The sequence below is a fragment of the Silurus aristotelis genome (genome assembly GCF_946808225.1).
Source record: "Silurus aristotelis genome assembly, chromosome: 25".
Lineage (NCBI taxonomy): Eukaryota > Metazoa > Chordata > Actinopteri > Siluriformes > Siluridae > Silurus > Silurus aristotelis.
This window is the reverse complement of record NC_139598.1, coordinates 2,525,136-2,550,706: the sequence shown is the minus strand read 5'-3', so window position 1 is coordinate 2,550,706 and position 25,571 is coordinate 2,525,136. Positions and strand designations below refer to the sequence as shown.

Sequence of the window (25,571 nt, the reverse complement as noted above, 5' to 3'; positions counted from 1 at the left end):
AAACCGGAAACGAAACTAACCGCCGCCCTGTTACATTCATCTGAACTCACATCCTTTCTGAGAAACTGAGGCTTTTCAAATTTTCATTTACAACATGATCATAACAGGCTGTTTATTAACGGTTTGGGGGGAAAACGGTAATTGTATGTGAAATCAGACACTGAGGATCCCCATAATCACCAAAATGGTTTACACCTTTGTGAATATTCGACTGTGAGACATGTATCCGATTTAAACTCCTCCGATTGAATGAAAACGAATCTTCGACTATTCGGAGTCACCACACTGTATATTATTAATCTTTTCACTCTGTTGCCTCTTGTCATTTGCACTACCATGTTATCTGTCTTATACCTCATTCTCTTCTTTACCTCTTTACACACTACTGTATAATTACTGTGGAATCTCTGTAGTCACCTGATGGTCACTGGACAGTTTTACTGCATTTCTCTCACATTGCACTTCTATATTTTTTCCACAGAGTCATTTGACATTGACAAGATCGGCAATAAAGAGGCGATACAAAACATTAAAGGGTTTGATGAATGTAATATATCACTTTGCATTGTCTGTTTGAAGGAGGGTCTCTTAAATAGTGTGTGTGTGTGTGTGTGTGTGTGTGCTTTGTAACACCTGTAGTTATTATGTATGAGGGAGAATGAGAGCAGGAAAGAATGGGTGTGTGTTGGGAGATGGAGTACATACTACATCTGTACATACTAATGTTATAATGTATGATAAGTTGAGTGAATATAATAAATACAATAAATATAATAAATGTCGCAAAAAAAGTAAATGCTTCCGGTTTCTGAAGTAGTTCTCATGGGTGTTCACCACAGCGCTGACAAACACATCGTGCAAAGCAAACGATTATTATAATATATAAATATTAGCAGAATGCTAATTTATAAAACAAACAAAATTTAGTGAAAAGAAAAAAACACAAACATAATACTAAAACTTAAACCATGAATTCATGAAGCATTTTTTAGTTCACTGTCCAAAGATCTGCAATAATCATTACGATTTATTCACTTTGTAGACGTTTGAATTCAAACTTATATATAAAACATGTCCTGGCTGATCATCTCCATCAGGAGGATGGCTTCCAGGCTCCCACAGGCTTCCTGTAGGTGAACGAATTTTTAGAGATTTAAAAACACTGATGCTTAACTACAAAGTCAAAAACTGATCCTCAACCACTGCTCGACTGGTCCCACCATCTCTCAGGCTACAAGGACCTTCCAGAATCTTCTCTGTACTGGCACTGAGATAATGGAACTAACTGTCACTTGATGTAGGAACAGCTGAGTCTCCTGCAGTCTTCACAACTATTTACTCTCCAAACACAGATTTTTTACTAGAGGTCGACCGATAGCGGATTTTACCGATACTGATAGAGAAAATGTAAAATAGTACTGAACTTTTTTCAAAAATAAAAACAAAAACAGTACTGAATCATTAAAATGAGCTAAATTAAAAGAAAATATGAATATATTAATTCAATTAATAAATATTAGGTTAAATAAAAGACACATTTAAACAAAAAGTAACACTCCAAATAAATAAAAAGTTACATCCAAAATTAATAAAAAAAGACAGCATCAGCATGGTGTAAATGATTTGCCTCTAGAGGCTGCACTTAAACTGTATAATGCAACCCGGAAAAACTATCGGTATGGATTTTTTAGCAATCAACTATCGGTGCAGATTAATTGGCAAAACCGATGAATCGGTTGACCTCTAAATTTTTACTGATGGTATTCTCAGTCTGGGTTTTCTTCTTCTTCTTCTTCTTTCAGCTTCTCCCATTAGTGGTCGCCACAGGGGATCATTTGTCTCCATACCCCCCCCCCCCCCCCCCTCTACATCTGCCTCTTTCAAACCAAGAACCACTAATAATAATGTATTTAGTATAAAAAGCACTTTTTAGGACACTCTGGATAAATACTATAAACATAAATATAACTGAGTTCCTGAACTTAATACACTAAAAGAAAACTGCTAAATTGATTTATAGGCTGAATATCCACTGCTGAATGATGGAGATTATACCAGAATCAGACTGACAGGAATGACTACGTCTTTGTGAAATCTTGATCAGATGGAGACCTTTCATTTGCTTTCACAGAGAAATGTTTATTTCTGGATAGGGGAAAAAAGAATAAGAGATAATTGCAATTAATAACAGCATTAAATCACAAGTGTAGTGAAAGTTAAACTTTTACATAGGTAAGTACAGTATACAGTGTTCAGCGGTCTCAGGCACCCACTGAACCTGTGAATACACAAAAAGTGATTTCGGATCTAAAAATCAGGAGTTCAAATCCCACTCACACCAAGCTGCCATTTCCTGGGCCCCTGAGCAAGGCCCTTAACTGCTCAGTTGTATGAATGAGATAAATTGTAAGTCACTCTGGATAAGGGCATTTGCCAAATGCCATAAATTTAAATGTACACAAACAAAATTTCCCTGTAAATTCAAGGGTCCTACAGTATAATGATGATCGGGTTTATTCAGAACTTTATTTGCCCTTTTTAATTATTGATTTAATTGTATGTTGAATATTTTCTGAAGATGAGCGCCCTCTGCAGGACAGCTGAAATATTGAAAAACCAGGTGTACCTGGGTGGAATGTGGCCTGCTGGGAGCACATGGTCACATGACATAAGCTTTTGTTTTGCGCAAAACAGTTCATTAGAAACATTGCCGAAAATGGATTTCTCAAAGTGTCTTAACTCTAAAAAAAGAGATTTTGCTTAAAGATTGCCATTGTATTTATGTTATATAAATAAAGCAGATACACTATGTTGCTAAAAGTATTGTGACACCCTACTTTTTCAGCCATATGTGGTTCCTCCCAAACAGTTACCACAAAATCAGAAGCACACAATTGTATTTGAGTCTTTAGATGTGAGCATTACATTTTCCTTTCACTTAAACTGGAAAACCAAAACCTGTGACGATGCCCGTGTGCACAAAGCCAGCACCACCCTGTACCCCAGGCCTTCTCACCTCACCTACATCAGTACCTGACTTTACTAACACCAATGTAGCTGAATAAATCTCACACAGATCTCCACAAACACACACCAGCATCTAGTGGAACATCTTCCCGGAAAAGTGGAAGATATTATAACAGCATATGGGAACTGTACCATACCATCTACCATGGTCACCTGTACACAAACTTTTGGCCGTATAGTGTACAGTATGTATTTCATTCTCGAAAATTCGGATGGACTCACCTGTTTGCCAGGAAATTTATTCTTCCACAAGTCCTCCAAGAACACACGTGTCTGTGATGCCAAACTGTATATCTTGTCTTTGGTTTCCTGAAAAAAATAAAAAATAAAAAATTAACTACAAGAAAGCATCAGTCTTTAAACAGAACGCCAACTGGATGTTACTGCGGTTACACGTGTTTATAAGCAGCGTATTCTTTAAACTGACTACAAACTATCTGTGTTCAAAGCGCTGAATTCATGCCTGAACTCCCAGTCAATCACAATCCACTATTCCATCTGACCATGGTATATAGCAGATAATAACATGTCCCTGAAGGCTTTCAGACTTACCTTAGCCAGAGATGCAGTGTGCTGTGGGTAAAACATGGAGGCGCTCAGAGCCATCAATCCAGTGGGGAAGAGAAGACGCTTTACCCTGCCACCTTAGAACGACACGGAGAGGAATATTTCATACACACAGGAAATAATAACTCGCTATAAATAAATAGAAGTACAATTTCACACGTACCATTGGCAAGGTAAAGGCCGAGGATTGCGGAAAAACTCACAGCACCGGCGCTTGGGTAGAACTTGGGCGGAGGATTCATTAGAAACTCGTACGTGTCTAAAACAATAAGTACAGTGAAAACACTGCACGCAGTAAATATGTCATAAATCATATTTCATTGACCTCCTCACCTCTCACAGCCTGTACAGATGCATTAATTCCAGGCTCCATGGTCGTATAATACTCCTGAAGTGGGCAGAAGATCAATCAATACAAAGGAAACTGCCACATAAAGAAAACATTTCTGACTCTATAAATAGAATACCTCCGCTTTATTCAGGGCATATGACGTCTTTTCCTAGAAAGTGGTAGAAAAGGAGGTTAATCAGTTTAACCATCCTGAGACACAAAATTTATGTTTTATTCATTCATTCATTCATTTTCTCCCGCTTATCCGTAATCCGGGTCGCGGGGGCAGCAGTCTTAGCAGGCCCCCGCCTTCGACTGCTGCCCAATCCTCACAGCACCGTCCCTTACGGTCTCTCCTGCAGGTGGTGAGCCCACGGGAAGATTTATGTTTTATAATTATTGATAATAAGTATAATATTAAGAAAGAAAAACAAGAAGAAGAACAAAAAGCACTCCAATGGAAAATGTAACATTTAACTGCATTAACTGTCCATTTTATTAGAAATAGCTGAATTATTTGCATCCAGAGTGATAACAATAATCTTATTTATAAACTGACCTACTGAGGGTTAAGGGCATTGCCTCAGGGCCTAACTTAGTGACTCTGAACTTCCAAGAGTACAGCATCTTAACCATTGAGCTACCAATTCCCTGAACAGTTTCACTGTTATAATGGGAATAAACAGAAAATAAAGCATCTCATGGTGGAGTTCTGGTTTTCCTCAGTGCTCGTACCTGACACCATGCTGTGTATGGCTCGGCTGATTTCCTCAACGACGCCACGGTCTTCTCCACATGACCCACTTCTGCCTTCTCAGAGTACACTGGAGAGCGTGGGGTGGTATACAGGGAGAGCTGAAACACACACACACACACACACACACACACACACACACACACACACACAGATTTCACTCACAAGCCTCAAACCTGGAGCAGGAAAATCTCTAACAGCACCATTAGCAGTAACACAGAACACACACCTCATCAGTAATCGGAGAGGAATCGCTTTTATCATTCTCACCAGCGGCGAAAACACGTCCCGACACAAGGTACAGTGAGCCGGGTAACGCCAGCGGCAATGCCACCTGCCAGGAGAAGAAAAGAAACATTAAATACATCTGTAAACGGGGTTTTATATATAAAAGGTTGAGGGAAAGTGGTAGCTCAGTGGTTAAGGCTCTGGGTTACTGATCTAAAGGTTGAGGGGTTCAAACCCCAGTATTGCCATGCTGCCACTCCTGGGGCCCTTAAGCAAGGCCCTTAACCCCCTGTGTTCCAGGGGTGCTGTAACATGTCTAACCCTGCACTCTGATCCGAGCTTCCTAACATCACAGATTCCCTAAAGGGACAAATTAAGTATTCTAAAAAGATCTTCAGAAGAGCATCTTCTTGATATCCTCTGTTTTATTCATTCCCCATTTGTCTGTTTTTCCAGATTTTGAAAGATTCTTTCTGCAATAAAATAAATACTCCTTTTAATTTCAAGTAATAAACTTCCTCTCATATATAGACATTAATTACATTATTCCATACATTACATTATATTAACATGAGGAAACATCACAAATAAAGAAATAAGACAAAAATATGAAATGTAAAGTTTTCATTTATCCCCAATATACCCCAATATATATAAACTGCAATATATACTATATAATGATAAATATAACGATGTATTAAGGAGAAAATGTACAAATTAATTTAGTATTTATTTTGCAGGTTTTAATAAAAATAAATTACAGGGAAAAAAACAAGACAAAATGTACATCATCGTCATTATAGTAATTATTATAATCAAATGATTTTTCTGTGTGTTTTAAATAACTTGCACGTTATATATTTTGTACATTTCTATTGCATATAAATAAAAAAAGACAAATTAAACAACATAATCACTTTATTATTATATTATATTATATTACATAATATTTTATTACATTTATTGAAGCTCAATGTTTAACAGTTAACCCCTGTTTATTATTATAACAATTATTTAACAGTCTATTCACACAATTTTAATAATAATCTACAATTTAATCATTTACCAGTTTAAAAACAATACACTATTTTTTATTCATTATTTATTGTGAACCTCTTCTGCCTGAGCACAATGTTAGCTAACCGCATTAGCTTAGCACATTTAACTGACTATAATAATAAAAATGTAGTCCAAATAGATTTTTTACGTCACAAAAAAATCTATAAATATAATGTTAATAATAAAAAATAATAATAATAAAATATGTTTTAATTTAATTTAATATATTTTACCTTCACCAATCTTCCGCTGTTCAACATTTTCACTCGAATGGGTCCTATTTTCTACGGCATCCCGAAGGAGACATTTTTCCTCAGCGGTGCGGTGCTACAGAAACGCGTATCAGAAATTATTTTATTTACTTGAAGAATGAGGTGTAATGAATATTTGGGGTTTTTATCATCTACTTTTCTACCGTATAACTGCTTATTAGACCCCACGTGATTCACTACACCTGTAAAGTAGTGAAAATGGGTTGATTAACTGTCAGGGTTTTATTACTATGTAAGTAATAACACACATGAGAGCATGCAGTTGTAGAACAATAATCAGTATCAGGTGATGTGATGAAGCCTAATGAGCTGCTTTACCATCAGTGGATTGTAAATCCCTAAAACCTGAACTTATTTATTCCTCTCATTTAACAGCAACCTGTCAGTGATTTCTGTAGTTGTATTATCAGGACTATGTAAATGCTTTTGCCTTGACCTCAGTCTCACTAAACCTCTTATTGAAGACCTTAAACTGAAGACTCATTATCGTCAGAACCTGATCTCATTAATGCTGCTGTACCAGAATGATCAGTAATCACTGCAGCCCCAAAATCTAGTGGAAAGCTTTACCAGAAGAGTGGAGTTTATCATAAGCAGACCAAGACCATGTTAATACCCATGAGTACAAGGTACAGGTCTGCAGTATGGGTCTGATGGCACGGGTAGGGAATTACTTTAATAATTTACTGATGGAGGCACAATGTCACTGTCTTTACTAATCAGTTGAGATGTCAGCACTATTCCAAACTTCTCCCTCAGGATCTCAATGATTTCTTCATCAATAAGATCTACTTTGGTGGTCTTCACTGGTGCTCCATCCTCGCCAGACAGGAGGCTGGTAATCAGTTTGCGGCCCATTAGAGTCACCCTTCCGTTTGGTAGCAGGAGAGTGCAGAGGGACTTGCAGAAGAAGACGGAGCTCATGGAGGTCTGATGGTACTCACACATGGCTTCAAAGTCCTCTCTTTGGCATGGCTGAAGGGTAAACTTGTACAGCTCCAGCCATGATGCAGGGTCTTCACTCTCTGCCCGAGTCTCCACAAAAAGCAGATTCCCATGAGCCCGAACCCGATACACACCATGACTCTGCGTCTGAGGAGTTTCCATGTCTAGAGAAAGAGGGATCTGGAACCCGGCCCCGAAGCCCACATCACACAGCCACCTTTCCCCCTCCAGGGTCACCTTCATGATCAGGTGATCAAAAGGAGGTCCGTAAACGCCTGTGAACCGATTCCTGACCTGAGCAGACAAGATCTCCACTTCAAACCCGAGCTGAGACAGGAGCCAGGAGAACAGCCCGTTGTTTTCGTAGCAGAACCCGCCGCGTCGCTTCACCACGATTTTGTCGTAAAGGAGCGGCAGCTCGAGGCGCACGCGCTCGCCGGTGTGGATGGTGAGGTCTTCGAAAGGCACCGAGAGCAGGTGCTGGAGGTGAAGAAAGCGCAGAGACTCCAGCGTTGGAGAGCATGGACACGACACGGGCCAGCCCAGGCGCATTAAATACTTCTGAACATCCATGTTTACTTACAAAACAGCAGTCGGGAAATGAATAGTTGTGCAAAACCAGTGCGACTTCTGTAGACTTTATCATTTACTTCCTGGTGCAAGGTTCGAGCTTTCATTTTCTTTCAGGGGACCTCACGGGGAGAAACTGTATCTGTGCAAGTTCACTATTTAACTCTTATAGGGGAAAGTAGCCAGTGCGCTCTCAAAAAGTCCACGGAAAACTCCAGATGACATCATAATTTAATTTGCATTTTAATTAGACCGTGATGACGACGTGCATAACTAAGCATTCGCATTAGATCAAGCAACATTGTTTAGTTTAGTCCTTCATCACAACTGTTCATGACAGCTGATCAAAAGTTGTGTGGAGGAAGATTTCATATGCTGAAGTTCTCTCTGAAGGAGTCTCCAGTTTCATTGTTTTCTACCAGCAAGTGGTAAGAATGAAACTTTTTTTACTACAGCAAAATCACATGTATAAAGCTGCAGTTCTGAAGTTAACAGAGCGAAGCGCTGATGGTACACATGATCTTGATCTCAGATGAAACCTTGTGAGTATTCTGATTGTTCGCGACAGGAGACATGAGCAGGAACGATGCGACTGCTTATGCCCTAAATGTGGCCTGGGAGAACTCCAGAAGGTCCTGGATTGAGATCACCTGCTGATCATCTCTGAAGAGAGATGGATATGTCAACAGTCCACCAGTAGAGGCTGCTGTAAGACATTGAAAGAAATCTACAGAATCAACAACAAAAAATCTGCTGCTACTTTTCTGGATTAGTGAAGATTGGTTTATATGAGCTTCCATTCGTTTATATATCGGAGGAAAGAAAACTCATTAATCTTTAGATGTAATAGAATTACAGATTTGAGTGCAAAAGCACACCCCTGTGTTTCTGTGTGGAAAATCTATTTGTTCAGTTTATTTATAAAACAATGTATTTTAATTTATTTTCAGCTCAGAAGTTTGTTTATTCATTTTCTCATTTTCTTCATCATTTCTGGCATTAATTTTAATTGTAATTTGAATCAGTTTTTTAAAAACACCTTACACACAGACCTGTTAGTGTTTTCTTCACATGGTGGATGCTTACAGTAATTTACTCCTAATAATAAATATATCTTAGAAAAACATAGAATAAGTGATATGGTCAGATTTTCTGTGAGGAAATGTTTAGGGATTTTTTTAAAGAAGTCTCCAGTATCAGCATTTTGTTGTTTTATTTTTATTTCAGAAGAAAGTGTAGGAACAAATGTTAAAGCTCCTAAAAGGTAAACGACAGAGAAAAAAGTACATGTAATGTGACTATAAGTAACTTTAGACTGTAATTCATATAAACAGTGCAATTACCATGAGCAAATTTCCTTCAAGTGTCCATTAGTGAACAACTAAAAACCTCAACAATAAACTACAATGAATGGACATTCAGTGTTGAGGATGAGGATGGGTTTCTTTGTGAGTCTGGTTCCTCCCAAGTTGTCTGCCTCATACTATCATACCATACAATTGGCAGTTAAATCACTGTTCAGCCTTCACTTTTCACGCATTTCACAATAGAATCACATTTCTATTCCTCGCCTATTTTACAATACAATCCTAGAAAAAAAAAAACATTAAGGGGCATTATATAGTTGAAGTAAGCCTGTCTAAAGGGAAAAACATCTGCTGCAGAAGTCTACACAGAAGCCATTATAAACCCAGAAAAAACTAGTTTGAAGAATGCAGCCAAATAAATCTGGAAGCCAAGGTTCTTGATGTCCGGCATCTTTTCTTGTATGTTTTCCTTTTTAGGAAGAAGGCTCCAAAGAGAAACTATTGTTTATTATCTATAGTTACAAGATGACAATAGTTTTGGACAATAGAAAAATGACTAATAGGTTCAAATCTAGTTTTATGTACAGAACATTAATATACACTTAATATGGACACATGTACTGGGACAAAGCTGAAGGCACACAATTGTATAGCATGTCTTTAGATGCAGTAGGATTAAGTCACTTGAACTAGGAGACCCAAACCTGTCCCTGTCATGACTGCTGCTGAGCTCCAACCCTATTCAACCCCTTCTGGATGAATGCGACTGCACCCCAGGCTTCCTCACCTCACCTACTAAAACCCTTGCATCTGAATAAATTTCACACAAATTTCCAAACGCACACTCCAAAATCTTATGGAACATCTTTAAGATTGAAGATTATTATAACAGAAAATGGGGACTTAATTTGGAATGGGATGATCAGAAAGGAGCACATAACCATACTTATGCTTACACCTAATTTATTTTAGATCTGTTAATCTGTAGATTAGGGATTAGGATCTTCAGAACCAGGATTAAGAACAGGTGCATTATCAGAGATCTGATTCACCATGCCAGACAGCAGCCTCCGGACGCTATTCTCCACCGAATGGTACGAAACCGAACGGTCTTCCTGAACCAGTGGCAGATGCAGCGTCCAAAAGATCAACCTACAACCAAAGCCTGACTATAAATCAGGCTTATAAATGTAAAGAAATAGAGTGATAATGTGCCTGTCAGAGGAACATTTGAAAGTTGATACTTTTCAGGTAGCAGGTTTTTCTGCTTTAGTGTACTGCCTTTCATTAGAAAAGAAGCTGAAATGTGATACTGATATCTGATACCAAGAAGTGATTTTTAAAATCCAATAATTAGATGCTATCTGTTATATAATAATATAATGTTACCAGTGTGTACTACATATATGCACAATATGAAGAGTGAAGGTCATTATAACAAATTAGTCTCCAGCAAATGGGGACTAAATGTGGAATGGGATCAAACAGCACACAGAAAACTGATGTTTTGGTGTCCACAAACTTCTCTCTGTATAGTGTATATTTAATTACGTAATGACACAAAACACAGTGGCAGGAATTTCTGGTCTAAGTGAAGAACAGTGAGTCACTATAAAAGACAAGTCCCTGATTGTTTTGTTTACACCACAAGACTTTTGCTTCCTCTTCACCTATGAGGGTTGAGGAAAAGAAAGACAAAATGGACAGGAGAGTTTGTATGACTAGGCAGAGTCGTCCAAAGAACATAGAGGAACCCATGTTGATGACTTACATATAACACACATTTGCGTTTTGCTTGCTCTGTAACTTGTGTACACCAAACCAGTGTGTGTGTGTGTTCTATTGTCTTTATTAATTGTCTGGACCTCAGTAACCAAGGTGATCCATACCTGCTGCTCAAACATGTCGACCCCAGAGATGTATTTCAGTTCCACCAGATTTGTGAGTGTGCTCATGAAGATTTGTGGGAGATTCATTCAACCACATGGGTAAAGTCAGGTAGTGATGTAGGTGAGAAGGTGAGGAACCCTGGGGTGCAGTCAGCGTTCACATGCATCTCAAAGGTGTTCAATACGGTTGGAACTCTACAGCAGGACATCTTCCAGTCCAACCCATGGAAAGCATATCTTCATGGAGCTGGATTGGTGCACAGGGACACTGTTATGCTGGAACAGCTTTTGGTCTCCAAAAAAATTCCATCCTACAACATCCAGAGAAATTCCATACAATCGTGTGGCTTTAGTTTAACAGTTTAGGAAAAAACTACCCAAAAGAGTGGAGGTTATTATAACAGCAAATGGGGAATAAATGAGGAATATGATGTTCAAATAGAACATCGCCATCTTATAGTCAGGTGTCCACAAACTATGGTCCCAATAGTGTATGTAAACAAGAGCTTGTTGAACCAAATCACTGAGGTGTTGGTTGAGAAATATTAAATGGCTCATTGCTTCTACAAACCTGTTAAGTAGATAAAAATCAAACCAACGTGTTAGAAACCACACACAAGCATGCGAAGCGGTTTATTACGGCATTATCGCAACAGTGCCGATCACAAGAACATTAGAAAAACAGCGTAAAAGTGTCCGTTTCACGCGTCATTTCCAACACTTCATTTCAATCTCAAGGAATTTTACATGTTTAAAAGAATATACTATTATTTTTATGTTAAATTAAACACTCCGAGCACACCTTCAGCTTAATAATCAGAAATATATACAAATATTTTGTAAAAAATCTCACAACCTTTATGTGATACTCAGACACCAGGATTAGCATACAGTATTTTAGCGTCAAGCTGTTTGGCTCAGTCCACATACGTGTCGCCATGCAAGTCAGCAAAACACTGTCATATCAGATATCTTACTGCAATGATGTTCAATAAAGGTTCTGCCCGGGCCATGTACTTTTATGTGTAATTGAGGCGAACAAACGAATGTCACCACAGCAACCCGACAACAAAAGCTCATTGGCGGTGGCTAAAATAGATTCTAAATGTACTCCCACACACACACACACAAACACACACAGCCTGTTTTTGTTCTCAGATCTGGCTTCATTAATGACATTCATGATAGCTGAGTTACTGTATGGACCTGCCCACCACTCCTTTCCCACAGGCTCAGCACAGAGCTGTGTTTGGTGTGTAGCGTTAAATCTACAGCGAGGCCTTCACTTTAGAAAAAGTCCAATTTGCGGTAAAATTTAATGGTGACGTTCATGCGTTCCTGGTTTTCCGAAACACAACAAGCCTTTATTTATTATCATGTTGTTCGACGCATAATGGTGTTGTGATGCGGCTTATTATTATTAGTGCTTTATTATTTATTTATTTTTGTTATTAAGGCATAATTTTGGTTATAAAGTCTGATTCACTTAGGCTTCTTAGATTCAAAAAACATTGTTCTGCCCATGGAATACCTTATGCTACCCGTAATGTTGCTTAGCAACCAAAGTTTATTGCTTACATTAATACAATTTTTTATTAATAGCTTTCACCATGTTATCCTTTGCTATAGTTTTATTTTAATGCATTCGTTCTTTTGGCTTTCCCTCGACGTTAAATGGATCGTTTAAATTATGTGTGTGTGTGTGTGTGTGTGTGTGTGTGTGTGTGTGTGTGTGTGTGTGTGTGTGTGTGTGTGTGTGTGTGTGTGTGGTGGGGGGGGAACATGGTTAACAGACCACATCTTGTTGTCTGTTACTGTTTCATAACAAAATGCCCTCAAGTGCTTTTCATGTTACTCAGATTACTAGGTAACACTTAATAAATCATGTCTCAACATTTATCTTTTAAAAAATAAACAGTTTTTCTTTATCACATCAAAGTCACTTTAAAAAAAACACCCACAGGGAAAAAATGTGGCAGCAAGAAAGAATTTAACAAACAAATAATTTGTGCAATCCTGAAATTTCTAATTGTTCTCTGACTGTGCAGCGAATCACATAATTACTTATGGGGATTCGTTTGTTCATTGGTTTGGTCATATTTGCATTAAACACATGCTGTTTTCTTCAAAATATTTTTTCTAGGATTTATTAAATATTAAATTATAACTTTCTTTCCAGATTTATTCATTCCAACATAGAACAATCAAATCAGTAGAAGTGATATGTTGATATCGCAATGAATTATATTAAAATATAGATTTTTCTGTAGGTGCTGTGCTTATTGTTAGATCCAACTTCAATATTATGAACAAAATAAAGAAGCACAGTTGAATAAACATGAACATTTTCCTCGTTGAATCGTTTCTTTTTTTGAAAAATTTAACGTTTTGAAATTAAAACCGATCTGCTTCTAGTACTTCATGTCTTGCCTTTAGCAAAATCTCAGCAAAAAATACTGTTATAAACATGTCAAGTAATTTGATAGGATTTTTCAACCCTAACCTTATTTTATCTTAGTTGAGCAAAGCAATATATGATATTTGTTCTGTGGTTAAAAAAAAAAAAAAAAATCTTGTTTTCATCTATAAAACAGCAAATTCTGAACAACGATCAATACAAGCTTCATACACAAATCTTACAAAACACACAACCTGAATATCGCCTGTGTTTCTGCAGTGCATAAATTGTCATGATTAAATTTCAATAACAATCTCAAACTGAAAATGGGTTCAAATGTAGCACTTGGGTTGAAGCAATTATCCATGCCAGGGCAAGCTTAAACAGGAGCATGTGTAAGAGCTTCAGCGTTTTGATTTCGTATTGATTTTTATCGCATTACATTCACAAGTTCGATCTTGATAGAGATTGTTTTTTTTATAATTTATATCGACATATACCAGGACATATTATATTTTGTTCCTGAGAAAAACCTGATCAAAGTGCACAAATACAAAACATTCACATCCAAAGACCACACAAGCGTCATTCGTGGCACACGATATAATCCACTAAAGTTCTGTTTCTTTCTCATTGTCATCATCGCTGTTGAGATAGTATTCACCGTCAGTAGTGGTCTCTGAATCCGACTCCTCAAAAACTGACAGCGTGGACTTGTAGTTCCTGGAAGGCAAAAGTCCACGAGGAGACAAACTCTCGGGTGGGGACCTGCAGGTTGCTGAAGATGGGCTGGAGATTTGGGATATACGCCGAGTTTGCAGAGGAGAATGAGGTGGTGTTGGATCTGATTCCATATTCCATGAGAATGAACTGGCCTCCTGGTTATCTGGGCTCCTAAATCGGCCCTCTGATGGCCCCCGCCCTGTGGGTCCCTTATAAGGCATGTGGCCAGTAGACGTTGTGAAATCATTCTCAGGTGAACTGAGTGAACTGTTGATACTTGAATGCTGGCTCTTGCTCACAAAACTGTCCAAGCTGCTCAAGTCACTCATACTGCTTTGCCTTGATCCCGTCGAGATTCGCCCAGGACCTGAGGGACGCCCTGAAACTACACTGCTAACTGAGACCGATCGTCCATGATGCAGTCCATACTTGATATCGACTTCTCGTATGGGAGAAGACAAAATACCCCCTGTTGAATTTTGCGTCCCAGTTTTTAAACTGTTGTCTGGTTGAGCCACGTTCTCATTTTCACCAAGAGAGGTGTGATTTCTTTTCGAAAGGACACTGCTGAAAAACACGTTATCATTTTGTTCGTCTTCTGAAAAACATTCAAATGGAGATGGTGTTGGAGACGTGACAAGTCTGGATCTTTTGCCTGGTGGCAGTGTGGCATAGCGGTTGATATTATCAGGTTTAGGCCAGTTTGGACTAAGGGGTCTACCCAGGTGTCTAGTTTTGCTTTCCTCGATTAGTCTTTTGTGGTCATCTAGATTTGGTGAGTTGTTTTGTTTTTTACGGCTGAAAGATAACGTAGGAGTAGAAGAGTCGCACAAGTCAATAATATAGGAGACTTGGGTATTTGGAGATCTGGGAGATGTTTGGGGAGTTTTCGGTGATAGACTTTCAGAAAGCCTCTGTTCTTTCCGCTTGGTTTCAGAAGTCATACTGTCTAAAAACCACTCGTTTTTAGTCTTTCTTCTAACGATCACATCATCAGACTGGTCTAGTTTCCCACTTTTTTCTAGACCCCTGATGTCTAAAACCTCTTCAGATTTATTCTGTGTCCTAACTGTCCCATCATCAAGGTGGTCTAAGTTCCTAGTTCTATTAAAAGCCTTGCTGTCTAAAGGCTCTGCAGGTTTAGTCTGTCTTTTGACGGTCAGATCAACCATAAGATCTATTTGTCTAGAAGTTTCTAGAGCCTTATTGTTTAAAAACTCTTCAGATTTATTCTGTGCCCGAATTGCGTGAGAATCCGTTTGGTCTAATTTCCTAGTCCTCTCAAAAGCCTTGCTGTCTAACAACTCCTCGGGTTTAGACTGTCTTGTAAATGTCAGATCATTACTTTGGTTTTCCTTCATAACGCTTTCACAAGATTTAACTTTAAAATCCTCCTTTTTAGTCTTTCTCTTGTTTGTCGTGTCACTGTCGTCTGAAATTTTGCCACCAAATCTTTGTCTCAATTGATTCAAAAACTGGTCCACTCTCTTGATGGTTTTAGGTCCTGTCATCTCACCTTTTTTAACAGCCAGACCCTCTGCAGATGATGTCAGAACATTATCTTTCTTACTTCTTAATGCAAAAAGGCTTCTCTTTAAATTAGGGCCCTGACTTGCCTCAAATGTTCCATTTCTTTGTAAGATTTCTGGTTCCTCTTCTTTTTGCGGCACCTCACTAACCAGGGACGTGACTTGTGGCGAAGAAAGCTCTTTGGAATTCAACCTGTCATTTATACAAGTGCTTCTTTTGTCACTCTGAGACAAAAATATGCCATTAAGTCCCTCATGAGGGATATTTTTAATGACAGAGTCAGTCTGTTTTGGGTGTGTTGTGTCTGGGATTAAAGTGTTAGTTTGACAGTCTGAGAACTTTGCATCTGTTGAGCTTTTTGAGATTCTATCTTTACAGAAAGAAACTGTTTTAGAAGTAACCTGAAGATCAGTAGAACCCACTGGCTCCATCACTGGAGATTTTCTTTGACTCAGTCGATCTCTGAGGACAGAAGTATAAGATTTTTTCGCAACCTCCGGAGACTTATCATCTACTGGTGAACTACTGTAGGAAAGGGATCTACTGTGCTGGTGGGTCACAGGTGGAGATGAAAGGATGTTAACTGCCGCTCTTGTAGAAATTAGGGTGGAGTAAGGGGATTTACTTAGACGAGACCCTGATCTTCTGCCAGAGTCGTCTGGTACAGATTGTGGTGAACTGGAGTCAGGTTTTAAAAGAGGATCATGTGATTCCGCTGAGCTTAACTCAAAAGTGAAGCATAGGTTCCTTGAATTTTTATCTTCTTCCTGCATTTGCTTTAGAGGTGAGATTTGAGGATTAGGAGAGCTCAATGCTGGTGATGTCTGTGTGCTTTTAGGTGGGCTGGTTTCCCTTAGATATTTGTAGATGCTTGGAGTACAAACTTTTCTGGGCTTGAACTCAGATGGGGATAAAGGACTTGGCTGATCTAAAGTGCTTTGATTTGATTCATCTGACTGCTTCTTAGCGTTCAGATAAACTGACCTATATTGAGATGGGCTCGTTCCTTCTACAGTTGAATCTTTCCGAGGTGAGATGCTAAGACTCTCTGTAAATGTTCTCATCCGTACAGAGTTCACTGGGCTCGATGAAAGCGCATCTGATCCGCACGAGTTCTGAATGTTGTGTTGGTTTGGAGTCAGGGGGACAGGAGTTAAACTAAACGAGCCACTGGTGGTAATTGATTGGATTGTTCTGGGGCTAGTTGGACTATTTATAGTGCTGGTCTTGTTCGAGTTGATCATATTGTTGATACTGCTAGACTGTACATAAGTGCTCGGTGTAAGATTTGTGTTTGTCATTGAGGTGTTGCTGATCAGTCTTTTAGAATTCAGGTTTGAGGGAATTTGTGGAAAAACAAATCTACTATTTGCATTTTCCTTCTGGGAAATCCAAGCAGACTTTTCTGATATATTACTATTTGATAAATGTTCATTGTCAGTGAAGTTTGGGTCAAATCCCCTCTGACCCTGAGCAGATTTTAAAGTATCTGATTGATGTAACCTTGTATAGTTTGAAAACAGTCTTTCCCTATTTGCATCATTTGTAGCAGGAGGTGATCTGTTGATCATGTCAAAATCCCCTGTGATTATATAGCGATGCTTGCTTGATGAGTCCATCTCTCCTGGTTTTGAAGTCGAGGGTTCTAGTTTGTGTGTGACTGAGAGTTGTTCAGGAGATGCAAGCCTGTTTTTTGTCAAATGTGTCTCTTTGGCTGGATCGTTTGGGAAGACTAGGTTGTGTTGTGGTTGGGAAATACTCAATATGCTTCTACAAGGGGTATTTAAAGAGCTGATGGATGTCGACAACTGCTTCTCCATTTGTAAGGACTCATGAGTGGGCTTTCTTGAGTTCAACCTTCTAGAAGACAAAAGCAAAGTGCTGGTTGTTGGCCTAGACCTTAGTGAAGGAAATGACACTCCTTGATCCATTGACTGTGCTTTCCTTCTGTAGTTACTGAATTGAAGGGACATTGGGGACCTGGGGACCACCTCACTAGAGTCCATTGACATATGAAGGGAGTTGCCAGATTCTGCAGTTTGGTCTACTGCATGTCTGTTCATTCTCAAATAACTGGTCTTCGAAAACTGTTTTTTTGTTTCAGAGAGATGTGAGAAGCTTTCGTTTTGCCACTTAACAGAGCTCCTGCTAAATCCTGTTGATCCACTGAGCCTATTACTGCTGTCGCTGACTGGTTCACCCCATCCCTGTATCTGCTGGAGTGGAAATCTTTGTTGCTGTTCGTTCTGAGCTGACGCTGAGAGGTTTGTATTTTGCTCAGTGTCTTGTCCAACATCGCTAAATCCTCGCTTGTGTCTCCTAAGGCGCCCGGTCCAATGAGGAGCAAGAACAGAGACTAAAGTAGAAGTAAACATCACTGCAGTGGAACTGACAAGATCAAGATCTGATTTCGTATTTTGACCGTATAGAGAATCAGGGAATGAGGGCAGCGATAAGTTTCGTTGTATTGCTGTTGGAGAACATGCACAGACCTGACAGTCAGAGTCAACCTTTGAACTGGTATCCTCTCTAAAAGGGATTAGATTACTGTGAGAAACAGTTCCTTCCGCATTCTGTTCTAGAGGGTAATTAACTCCTGATTGCCCCTTTAAACTTTTACTCTCGGTGACTCGAACTTCTGCCACTTGTTCACAACCTGCGGACTGTTCCTGTGTGCAGTTTTCTGCACAGAGGGCTAAGCCACGCTGTATTCCGTCCGAGGATCCGTGACTTGAGAGGGCATGCTCAGCATGGTTTGGCCATGAATAGACAAGATCGACATTTTGCGATTTCGACACATCCTTATCTTCAGTTGTTGTTCCAGTTGATGCTCTTAACGTGTTGACTTGGAAATCCTTTTTAAACTGAAAAAAAAATAAAACAGGAAATATAAGAATACTCAAGGCGTATATATGAAAGATGTGCAATCAGTTGTTTTTTTTTTAAAGCTGTTTAAGTTGCCTAAAGCTTCCCATAGCAACCATTTTACTAAAACTGGAAACATCACAATGATTTTAAAGAGCTTAGGCGAATGCATTAAGGGATATTTACTAGATTTAACCGAGGCCTTTGTGAAGTCATTTTGGAGAAATCAGATGTTTAACGTAAATACCTACCTCGGGTTGTACCGCCGCTACCTTCGTATCTGAATCCCTGCGCCTGTAAAGAAAACAACAATGTGTACTTATTCAGTGCATGTCAACTTTTATACAATCACCTCCAAAACTATTGTCACCTTTCAAAAGAATGGATTTCTTAAATAAAAATACTCAATAAACAACTGAAGAAACTTATCCGTGTTGTAAAATAAGGTTTATTGATGCTCGAGGGCTGTTCTGAACTTGTGAAGAATGACGGCATGACGTTATTCAAACAGCGAGATTTTTTTTTATCGAAAAACATGGTTGCATCTGCCGGGAGGTTACGCTTAAAGAGAAGCGTCTCCAACCTTATTAGACATAATCGAAAGAGAGTTGCTGCTGTTATTTTCACAAAGGAACGCACAAAGGGCCTCAATATTGATTGGGGTACACATTCAGCATTTTGAAGATCTTATTGCATGTTATTGATTTTTGTGCATTTACGCAGAAGGTGTAAATAATTCAGTGTACAAAGTCGACACCCGGTACACACGGCAGACATTCACAACTTTTGCTGTATTTCAAAAATCAACTTGAACTTGTCCCCATTTTTTTGCCTCGAGAGAAAAAAGGCTATAAAACGTAGCAATCCTGCATATCTGAACGTTTCATGCGCTGTGCTTGGGCCAGGGCCGTGTTCTCAGGCTGTGTGATCATACCTTTAAAATGTGCATTAAGTCGACTAAGCCAAACAAGATGAGCCACATTCCGGCCTTTCTAACTCCGACTAAGTATTATAGAAGTAAACAGTTTGTACATGACTAACAAACAGGGAGGGGTCAGGGCTTAAACCCTTGTCTGAGTTACTTATCACACACGCACACACGCACACAAGTTTTAATGTTGCCGTGGGCCTCAGGTTGCACACTAAGCTTGGTCTTTGCAGCAACTCTGATTCAGCTAAGTAAACGTTCCCAGTTCATATTTCGCATATTAATGGTGAGTTTTAACATGTTCATGAAATGCTGCCACACCCTCTTACCTCACTGTGCCCTGCTTAATAACACCCAACTCTGCGTGTTAGCAAAACAGTGCTCTGGAATACACACTTCCACACCCATTGGGGCATGACATGCTTCTATACAAGGTCAGATTCAGCATACATCCAAAAAAGAGCACTGGATCGCAACAGGAGTGCTATGATTGACACATAATGTCGAACCTCCTAGCATAATGAAGACATCAATAGGCAGAAAGCATGCTTGGTATTTTATTGTTTCACACCATTTACTGAGAGGGAGAGGTCCACATGCAGTTAAAGGAGAAATCCAGGTGTGGCCACGGCACCTGAGTTAATCATTATCACGTTCGCTTGGATACGAAGCGCAACTCTTTATGATGTCGCATATTAAAAGGTTAAAAGGTTAAAAGCGAAAGTTACTCAGACTCACAAATCATTATTTCTCAGCTTTTTGGCAACGCGGACTTTTTCCCTTTGACCGTCGCTCCTCGTTGATGGGAACCTGAGCGAGAAGAATGAAGTGAAGCAAATCTTGTCCTGGTTCTCCGGTGTGCTGGCCCACTCCTCTTTGCTTTTCACAAGTGTCCTTCGCCTTGTGTGCACGTCTGACGAACAACAGCATGGACAAGAATTTAAATTTAAGAGGATGATCTCATAATCAGTGAAAGTCCCGGGTCTTTGACATATCGCTCACATTAGCAGCATTTTATTAATGTTTTCCATTAAGGGCATCCATTAAGTCCAGCAGTATACAAAAAAAGCTTTTATTTACAGACCTTTAACATGTCTACCAGAAGTAGTTCACAAAACACAAATACCTTTCAGTAGAATAAAATGGATTTGTTTTTTCAAATGAAAATTTCAAATGAAAAAGTGGCAGATTTTAGAAATTAGAGAATCTAATAGCTATTGACAGAACATGATAAAGGCTGAAAAACTGCTGGTATAGTAATTATAATACATTTACATTCTTATAGACATGTAATTTTTTATTATGACCTTAGTTTAATAACATACTCATTACACTATGCTAACTCTTTTTTTAACATCTAAAATATTTGACATTATTTACATATTTTACAGTCTGATGTTATACTTTATATTCTATATATAGTTTGTGCTAGACATATGTAACATATGTATGCACTCGACTGTACAGTAAGTGTGCAAATGAATTTAATATGTAAATTAAACCAAAGACAAAGCAAATCTAACAGCAGATATAAAAAAATCTGCATCCAATAATAAAATGAAATGATGCTTGTACGCTTGAAGTGTATTTAATTTGATTAAAATCATAAAAAAACAACAACATTCGAGGATCGTTAAAATGCGTAAACTGCTTTAAAGTGAGACACAACTGAACAGACACGTGTGAGGTGGACCTCGTGTGTATCTCTGTCTGATAAAAAGATCCTCGCTGCATAAGAGAATTACGAGTAATTACCAGATAATTGTATGTGGTACGAAAGGATAATTTCGCCATTCGTGTTGCGGGTGCATGCAGCCGAACAAAATACAAGCCTCAAGCTTCGCTGGATTACAGGAACATCTACTTCTTAGATGGCGCATTAATGTTTCTTAGAGATTTCAGAAATCCTACATGCTGCTCTTTTCGCCTCGTGTTAAACACAAATTCTGACTCAACGTGTTGGAATAAAATCGGTTTGCTTACTCTTAGCGGTCTGGATGCACTCGGTTGATGCTCTGGTGACACACTTAATTCTTCTTGTGTCCTGAAGACCCCTGCAAATGCAACACAATCGTCGTAAGCAGAACGGCAAACTCGAGTGTTTCTTCCAATGAATCTACAAGCTCCAAATGTGGACCTGTTTCGGTTTTATGCCATCCACTCCCTTCCCTCCATGGCAGTAAACAGAAGCACCCAATGCAACTGGTTCATCAGAATGACATAACCCACATACCTAATTATAAACAGCCATCAAATTGAAGATGTGCAAGAGAAGTGCATTATAATGCACGTAACCTTAAGACACCTCAGTAATGTTTTAATACCATAAATAGTGTTCTCTTTACACAAAGAGGGGTGCAACTAATCCTGCTAGCAGATACCACATGTCAGAACCTCAAACATGCACTTCAAACACAACAGATGGGTGGCCAGATAAAAACAGAATTACATCAAAATGCTGATTATTAGAATATATGTTCATTCATTTGGCAAATGTGCTTTACACAGAAGATGCCATAGACACACTCATACACACTTTTCACAGCAGGCTACAGTTCTGACATGTTCGCACAGAAATCTTTACAAAAATTGGCTAATTATTGGGAAACATATATTGGCACCCCGATTTCACATCTACACAAATCAGCTACAAAAGGAGCCGATGACGAAACCTGTTCATATCTCCATGAAACATTTACACATCTTGCTTCGTATTCTGCCTGCTAGCGAACAAAAGGTTTTTGTGTGTTTTGAATCATATAGCAGTACTGAATGTATATAGCAATATTTTTTTTAAGGATAACACTATATAGATATAGATAGATACAACTGTTGAATTCATGAATCGGATTGGTTAGAACGTATCAAAGCAGTAACAGTCCCATCACAGGGGCTTGATTGTGGAAGATCTACACAACATAATCCCTATGACATGTCTGGAGTTGCTTATTGAACAGAAGGAGTCTCCAACATCAGTGTTTTTTATTAGTAACAGTAAATTTTTTGTCCTTAGGAAAGTCTTCAGGGCAGAGGAGTTCTTCAGATTCTCAGTAAAATGACAAGCTTAAGGGTTTCCTATTTTTTTTTTTTTTAGATATTTTATAAAAAAAATTTATTTAAAAAAAGAGCCAAATTGGAGCTTCATCAAAGCACCCTGTCAGTGATTATTTCCTTAAATCAGCATGACACAGTTTTTACTGTTTACTATATTACAAATATCTCAAAAGTGGGGTCCATGAAGTATAGGCAAGCGGTATGTGACACAACCCCCCCCCCCCCATTACAGCTGACAGACGTCACTGGAATTAAGTAGTTTTGAAGCTTTTGAGACGCCTACAAAAACATGTATGGAATTTCAGGTCACAAAATCTTCCTAAAAACATGCATGTGGCAAAGCACCCACACACACACACACATACACACACACACTCACACATACACACACATGGTGTGGCCTAAATCTGAGAAAAACACCAGGCAGGTCTTACTAATCCTGCCATATCACTGGTGCTCAATGTTTGCTGAGAATCGCAGTCAGCTGTCAGGTTTTTCAACATCAGGCTGAAAAAAATCAGCCAGTTTCAACTATTTACAGGTGCATTCCTACACTGCATGGTTCGTTTACATCACATCATGTGACATTTCATGTGACATTAAGAAATAAACGGCGAGAAAACAGCCATGTTTATGCATTGTCCTAGGACAAGGATCAGATTGACAGCCTCCAACTCTTGCATGCACTCTGGCATGGTTAATAATTTTGTAGGAAGTGTAAACGCCCACATGGGTTGCCAGATTGTTCATTTTCTTCTGTTGTACCATGTCAAACATACAGTAATGAAGATATCCTGGGGCTGATAAACAAGATTATCATCAGCTCTCGCTTTCATCAAGATCATGCAACGGCATGTACAAAAAAATAGGAAGACTAATTTTGAAATGGATTTCACTTAATATCACAACTAACAAAAGAAATGTCTTACATTTTTTAAGAAATATACAAAATACTTTTTGTCGTTTTTTTGAAGTTTTTAGCAACAAAACTCCGAAAGCAGTGCGAAGAAGGTTATAACTGTAAAAATCAGAATGTTTATCAATTTCAATATTAAATACAGCGTTTTACATCAGCCACATCTCATCTGTTTTTAATATATTGGCTTTAAATGATTTATGATAAGTTATATTGTGACATCATCGATCGCAGTATTGATAGTATTTATAACATTTAATTCCATTGAAGCTTTATGGGTAATGTTTAAATATCTTTAAAGTTATAAATATACATAGTAAACACACATATTTATTTGATAGTACTTTAAGCTGCACAATACATCACTTACTGTAAATATTACCAAACACAACATGTTTGATTTCATAATGTGAATTATTTGACCAATGCTTATTTTTTCTTTCCACATGCAGAATCAGTGTAAAGAAGAAAACTAGTAATGTTATAGAACAAACTGTTCTCTCTTATGATAACCCATTTGGTGTATCCAATCTGGCAACCCACTATGTCCAGCAACACTTTTCTTTTCCTGTAGCAATTCCACAAAAGAAAAAAGGTTCATGTTTCCAACCATAACTTTCAATGTAAAATCACTCAAAATGTAACCCAAGTACAATCTGAATGGTTTCCATGGTAAAGAAAGTGTTTGCTTTTAAAGTCAGTATTTATGTAACTACATAATAGCTAGGCAAATAAAATAAAATAAACACATGTTCTGAGTTACTCAGTACTTATTTTCTAAACCTTTTTTTTTTTTTTTTTTTTACATAATAATAAGAATTCCTGCAGATCCTCAAACCGGACCCTGTTTGTGAGTGCGCTGGATTACAGCATGACCACCATGTCGGTTCAGATCACCATCATCTCCACTCTCTAAATTCATGAGCATATTAAATCCAATCCAAACAACCTACCCCTCTCTCTCTCTCCCCAGTGATGAGTTTCCAACAGGTGCACTCCCTCGCTCGGTGTTTGTTCTGATCTTATAGCGGTTTGACTTCCCACCCGAAGCGCCTGCTGACATTCTAACCGAGACCTTCCGTACTCGTTTAGTTACCACGCGCCAATGAGCCACGGGAGAGTCGCGAACAATGTGAGTCGGCTCCCTTGACTCGGATCTTTTGAGTGATTTGATCAGCGAGAGCAGAAACCACAGGAGCGTATACTTTCGCTGTAATGAATTCGATCCGTTTCCTGTGCACGTGGGAAATCGGTGTCACGAACTACAAAGGATATGCACTTGATAACAAGTTATTGTTAGGAGTCGGATCTCTGTAGTGACTCTTTTGGCTGAGTCGATTCGCGCAGCAGGAACAAGAGGTGACTATTTAATCAGTGTGTTAAATAAATGTGCCATCCTGTGCACGTGGTCAAGTGCAAACATGTATGACACGACCTAATTATTGCACCTATAAAATATCTAATCTATTCTTTTTGCACTAGCACTTACTTAAATGCCAACCAGGTGTTTAACAGGTGCCCAAGGTTTAAAGGTCACAATATTTCTGGGAGGTGAACCAAAAAATGAACTTCAAAGAGTTGAATCGATCAGACCACCAATCATCATCATCATCATCATCATCATCATATCCATTGGAAAACCACAACTTTTTGGATTAGCAATAATCCAGAACACTTTCTAATATTTCTTAAAATATATATTCTTTGTTTTGCTATGGCCCATATAAATATCAGTGTATAATATCTTTGCATTTACATTTGCCATTTACATTCATAGCCTTTTCCAGCATGACTGACATTCATCTAATTTATACTAATGAGCAGTTGAGGGTTAAGGGCCTTGCTCAAGGGCCCAGCAGTGGCAGGTATGTGGAGTTTAACTCTCATGTACTTCAACTTTCCACCATACTATGTATACATGTATGCAGGCATATCTACCATCAAAATGAACCAAACTGTGACAAAATGAACAATGTACTGCTTTCTGCCTTTTTCTTCCTGTCTTTCTTGTCAGTTAATAATGGATTTAATTGTATTATTATGGATGAAAATATAATTACATGTAATACATTTTAATGATCTAATCAATTTATATTCACATTGCAATTTTCTTTTGTTTGAATGCATTTTCCATCCAACGAAACAGAACTAAACTAGATTTAAACATACGGGTGATTCAGTCAGCAGTTCCACATCGTTAGAGGAGTA

The 25,571-nt window shown here is 38.5% G+C and overlaps 3 protein-coding genes and 1 long non-coding RNA gene across 4 annotated transcripts; 1 reads left to right on the top strand and 3 right to left on the bottom strand.

Moving 5' to 3' along the window:
- Positions 1-529: 529 nt before the first annotated feature.
- On the bottom strand, positions 530-6,367 carry apoob (apolipoprotein O, b). Its single transcript, XM_083529448.1, has 9 exons — positions 6,200-6,367; positions 4,909-5,013; positions 4,661-4,780; positions 4,062-4,094; positions 3,928-3,982; positions 3,758-3,853; positions 3,580-3,671; positions 3,250-3,336; positions 530-2,145 (listed from the first exon to the last, which is right to left on the bottom strand). The coding sequence occupies exons 1-9, from the start codon at positions 6,224-6,226 to the stop codon at positions 2,140-2,142; spliced, it is 621 nt and encodes a 206-aa protein (XP_083385574.1). The 5' UTR covers positions 6,227-6,367; the 3' UTR covers positions 530-2,139.
- Positions 6,368-6,771: 404 nt separating this feature from the next.
- On the bottom strand, positions 6,772-7,904 carry LOC310719581 (arylamine N-acetyltransferase, pineal gland isozyme NAT-3). Its single transcript, XM_083529447.1, has one exon. It carries the CDS (start codon positions 7,754-7,756, stop codon positions 6,914-6,916), a length of 843 nt encoding a protein of 280 aa, XP_083385573.1. The 5' UTR covers positions 7,757-7,904; the 3' UTR covers positions 6,772-6,913.
- Positions 7,905-11,791: 3,887 nt separating this feature from the next.
- LOC310719536 (uncharacterized protein) lies at positions 11,792-24,492 on the bottom strand. The gene is made up of 5 exons (XM_083529366.1): positions 24,317-24,492; positions 21,377-21,447; positions 20,132-20,306; positions 18,717-18,759; positions 11,792-18,464 (listed from the first exon to the last, which is right to left on the bottom strand). The coding sequence occupies exons 1-5, from the start codon at positions 24,424-24,426 to the stop codon at positions 13,959-13,961; spliced, it is 4,905 nt and encodes a 1,634-aa protein (XP_083385492.1). The 5' UTR covers positions 24,427-24,492; the 3' UTR covers positions 11,792-13,958.
- Positions 16,373-22,667, top strand: LOC310719576. The gene is made up of 4 exons (XR_014531513.1): positions 16,373-19,020; positions 19,304-21,140; positions 21,248-22,130; positions 22,264-22,667. It is a non-coding gene; the product is annotated as an uncharacterized lncRNA (long non-coding RNA).
- Positions 24,493-25,571: the final 1,079 nt, after the last annotated feature.

What these genes read in the sequence shown, in the direction of transcription:
- apoob (XM_083529448.1), bottom strand. Translation starts at nt 6,226, where the DNA reads ATGTTGAACAGCGGAAGATTGGTGAAG. An exon ending in ACAGCGGAAGATTGGTGAAG is followed by an intron (nt 5,014 to 6,199) that starts GTAAAATATATT and finishes TTCTCCTGGCAG; the next exon opens with GTGGCATTGCCGCTGGCGTT. An exon ending in ACACTGCATCTCTGGCTAAG is followed by an intron (nt 3,337 to 3,579) that starts GTAAGTCTGAAA and finishes TATTTTTTTCAG; the next exon opens with GAAACCAAAGACAAGATATA.
- LOC310719581 (XM_083529447.1), bottom strand. Translation starts at nt 7,756, where the DNA reads ATGGATGTTCAGAAGTATTTAATGCGCCTGGGCTGGCCCGTGTCGTGT.
- LOC310719536 (XM_083529366.1), bottom strand. Translation starts at nt 24,426, where the DNA reads ATGTCAGCAGGCGCTTCGGGTGGGAAGTCAAACCGCTATAAGATCAGA. An exon ending in CTGGGGAGAGAGAGAGAGGG is followed by an intron (nt 21,448 to 24,316) that starts GTAGGTTGTTTG and finishes TTGCATTTGCAG; the next exon opens with GGGTCTTCAGGACACAAGAA. An exon ending in AAGCTGAGAAATAATGATTT is followed by an intron (nt 18,760 to 20,131) that starts GTGAGTCTGAGT and finishes TTTTCTTTACAG; the next exon opens with GCGCAGGGATTCAGATACGA.